The sequence below is a fragment of the Fusarium venenatum genome (assembly GCF_020744135.1).
Source record: "Fusarium venenatum strain MPI-CAGE-CH-0201 chromosome Unknown EDB82scaffold_1, whole genome shotgun sequence".
Lineage (NCBI taxonomy): Eukaryota > Fungi > Ascomycota > Sordariomycetes > Hypocreales > Nectriaceae > Fusarium > Fusarium venenatum.
Genome location: NW_027072129.1, coordinates 9,196,541 through 9,200,609, shown reverse-complemented (window position 1 = coordinate 9,200,609; position 4,069 = coordinate 9,196,541). Strand labels below are relative to the sequence as shown.

Below are 4,069 nucleotides of genomic sequence, written 5' to 3'. Positions count from 1 at the left end.
AGTCATTCCGGACTGGCCCAATCCTTATCGGCACATTTATTGTTAGTAGATTCCTCTGCTACAGTGTTGCACCCTTTAGTTCTGGACCGTGGCGGAGGGAGGACCCTGGGCCATTTCCTTCCTGATGAGGATGCAATTTATTACTTGTTACCTATCCTTGCAAGGTTACTCCAGCAAAAGAAATGTATTGGATATACAAATGCTGCATAGAGGAAGTTTTGGAAGACCGGGGTATACAGACGCATGTACATCCTGGCGTGAAAGGTGACGGGACAGTGCCAGTTGAGAGGCTGCAAACCCTATGACAGGGCTTACAAACGTCACTTCAACTAGAGAAGGCAGCAGAAGGCAGAAAGTCCCCAGCGAGAACTCGTTTGCGCGTCCAGTCCAACTTCCTTCAGATTTGTATCTGATGGCCGCACACAGCACAGTACAACACGTACAAGCACAAGCGCACACATACACAAATGCATGTTAGTAGAATGGCTTGCCGTGATGAGCCAACATACCCCGGGGGGTGTCCAACACATGGCGTCCCTGCCCGTTGACCTTGTATGCCATGACCACAGGCCTAGTTGAAATGGCTTGCTGGGCGCCTGTTGGTCGTCCTGTCTTTTCTCACTTGGCCCACACCCTCCCTCCAGTTTTAACTACGATCTTGGAGCCCATGTCCATAGCTTCGATGCTTATGAGGGAGGAGTAGGAAGATCTAAAGCCAAGATTTCTGAATCTGTCTACGGGCAGTTGTTTATCAACAGATCGCCGTCTAAACGAAGCCGTTGCCTAAGAGCCTAACCCAGCCCTGCAACTATACGCCCTACCCCAAACGAGAAGACGGAGGCACAAACGTCTTTGCTTCGGCATCAAATATCGCCATCTCTCCTCTTCTCCCCCCCGTCCTTGTCCCATTGTGTCTATTGTAACGTTCTGCTATCTCCCGTTTTCTCTCCTCACTCTCCGCCTCATACATCTCATCTATTTGGCTCTTCCTTCGCTTCCCACTACTTGGTACATGAGTTGAGAAATCTCCTGGTCCCGATAATACCATCAAACGACCACAGGACGTATTGTACTTCATTCCAAGCACCGTCCTTGACTTCAACACAGGCCGCCATGGATCCACCGTTTCCTGGCGAAGGACAACCTTCCAGCTACACGAATGATCTCCCCGGTCACGGGCAGCAATCACCTTGCGTGCCAGAGCTCACCGGTATGGAGTCATACTATGCCCTCTCCTCGGATCCTCAAGATCAAGCATCTCATCTATCATCAACCTGTCCCCTTCCTCTGGGCCCGGTCCTGACACAGCACCAAGAGAATCAGCAACAGAGGTCACATCCGGCTCATGATGCGAACCCGTACGCCTCCGTCATCACAGGTTTTCCCTATCCACCTCGAAGCCATCACCAAGGCTGGCCTTCACCTCCACCAGGACCTGACGATTATGACAACTACTCATACCAAAGTTCTCCAAGCAGTGGTAGTGCCCCGATGAGCTGCTACAACCCTTCGCCAATCTCACCAAGGACTTGGTCCTCTCCAGACTTTCCTCTGCACCAGCCAGAAACCCTCCAGAGCCAACAGAACTCATTCAAGAACCTTCGAATTTGCACTCCAACATCAAACGAAGGATACCCCGTCAGAGGCCATCGAGTTCTGACGCCTTTTACAGGCGGCTCCATGAGCCAAAGCTTTGAGAATGAGCATGACGGCCTGCCACACAACTACTCCCCAGCGACAATCCCCAGCTCATCAGCCGGAGCGCTATCTTGCACCAGCTCCCCACAAGAGCATCTGCTCGGCACTCCTGTGCATATGAAGGCTCGCCAGGACTCGCCAGCAGGCGAACCGGAGTACCGTGCGAGCCCAGAAGTGAAGACGGAAGCTCCAGAGCTTAAGGATCTCGCGGTGAACGCCAAGACAGAGGAACCATACGCCAAGCTCCTTTACCGAGCTCTCATGAGCGCTCCAGACCATGCCATGACACTTCAAGAGATCTACCAGTGGTTTCGTGAGAACACCGACAAGGACATCAAGAAAGACAGGGCAGTGAGGAGGCCAGGCAAGAATGCTGAAGGTTGGCAAAACAGCATCCGCCACAACCTGAGCATGAATAAGGTACGTTGAGACAAGATGCACTCTCCATAATTTCCCGTCTCGGATCTCGCTTCCTCGCACTCCGCTCCATGTAAAGCCCAGGTGTAGCCTGCGGCATAAGCACCCACAAGCACACCCACAACACACACGGGCCAATTCTTTTTAGGGGCTTTAAGGCTGACAGTGGATCCTTCTTGCAGGCTTTCGTCAAACGAGAAAACAACAAGCAGTCTTCGGACCCGGCATCAAACGCAACTGACCAGGGCTCAACCAAAACTGGTGAATCGAAGAAGCCAACAGAATGGGTGCTTCAAGACTGGGCCGTGAAGAATGGAGTCGAAAGCACAACAAAATACCGTCAAAAAGAGCCAGCACGCCGAGCCATGGGAGCCAGAATTCATCATCACCCGTATGGCCACAGACTCCAACATGGCAGTCCCATTTCAACCAAGGGCTCATCTGGTCGAAAGGGAGATGGCTCGGCGAACAAGCTGAGTCTTCGTGGACGCCATTACACTCATGAGACGAGCATGCCACCAACGTCCCACCACATCATGGCTCACCCTCATCCCATTCGACGTACAACGATGCCAAGTATGTATCGATCGCAGCCCCAGTCACAACAGGGCTACGAGGATATGATGATCCCTCGGATGGAGAGGATGCCACAAACGGCCGTCAAACAGGAGTACTCTCCAATGACACCCGACTCGAATGCGTTTGGTTTCATGCTGCCAGAGCCGAGCCTAATACACGCGCATGCAGCCAATTCCAGCTCTAGCGCGAGCAACCATGGCACTAACGCGTATGCGATCCCTAGTGGCGCTCAGAGCATGTACCTTGGCTCATCTCCGTGCGAATATCCGTATGGTATGGTAGACGTCACGGGCGTCTATCAAGACAGTGGTCACAATGCTGCTAGCGTCGGAGTCAACGAACGCCTCATGGGGATCGCTCCTAGTCCAGTCTACAATTGGAACGGTCAGGGACTCTAAACCCTGAAATCCTCCGAACCTCAAGTGTATGAAACCCTCCAAAGCTTGCTCTTGTCCTCTCCACCATCACAACATTTCCCAGTTATTGTATTGATGGCGGCCGTAAACGCTGCGGCAGTTGACACTACCAAAAGTGGTCATTATTGACGAGTGGAGATGTTGAGCAAAGCAACAGGGGAAAAAGAAAAAGAAAACACAAAAAACGAGAACAGGAGAAGAGTCAAGTCCTCAGATACATACGAAAAATAACCGCGGGAATCGCGTTTGAGAAAAAAACAAGGGAAAAGAGGGGCTGAGACTGGCAATTACTGCTTCTAGGAAAAAAAGGACATCGACTTCCTTCACAACGGCGTAAGATTAAGAAAGAGGTGGTAGTTTCAAACGACAGGGGAGGACGTTGAACAACTGCACCAGTACCTGCCTACCTACATTTACAGCACCAACACACCCGACTTTATTCACCTACCTATCTACTCAAGGATGAACCCTAGTGACGGTTGACCCTGGAGGTTAGTCACCGCGGACCACAGATCATCCGGACCAGATCAGACATGGTCAGCATGGACTCGGTGTCATGGGCTGGGCGCGAAGCGCCGAGGCTGGCTGAGCCCTGTACACGGCCAAAGTCAACACAGCACCCTTAGTAATTCCAGTTGCTCTGCAGCTAAACTGGTCTTGTCTTGGCAGTGTCATGGCATATCGAGAGAGAGGGGGGGCTGCTGCTATTACAGGCGAGACCGAGAAGAAACGAAGACATTCTGTCATATTGTTGGTTCCCCCTTCATATCTGTCATATTTCCCGCTACCTGGAACGCGGGCCATATGACCATGCCATTTGCAACTCGGCAAGGATTGATTGATTCTCTCTCCCTGCGACTATTAAGGACTGAATAGACACGATTCGGCCTTGAGCTTGGTTAGGCATCATCATCATCATCATCATCATCGCTATTTCCATTTCATTTCCTTTTCCTTGT

General features: G+C 51.5%; 1 protein-coding gene across 1 annotated transcript; it reads left to right on the top strand.

Annotated features, from left to right (window-relative positions):
- Positions 1-822: 822 nt before the first annotated feature.
- Positions 823-3,370, top strand: EDB82DRAFT_96494 (uncharacterized protein). The gene is made up of 2 exons (XM_025725034.2): positions 823-2,118; positions 2,298-3,370. Exons 1-2 carry the CDS (start codon positions 1,114-1,116, stop codon positions 3,090-3,092), a joined length of 1,800 nt encoding a protein of 599 aa, XP_025588211.1. The 5' UTR covers positions 823-1,113; the 3' UTR covers positions 3,093-3,370.
- Positions 3,371-4,069: the final 699 nt, after the last annotated feature.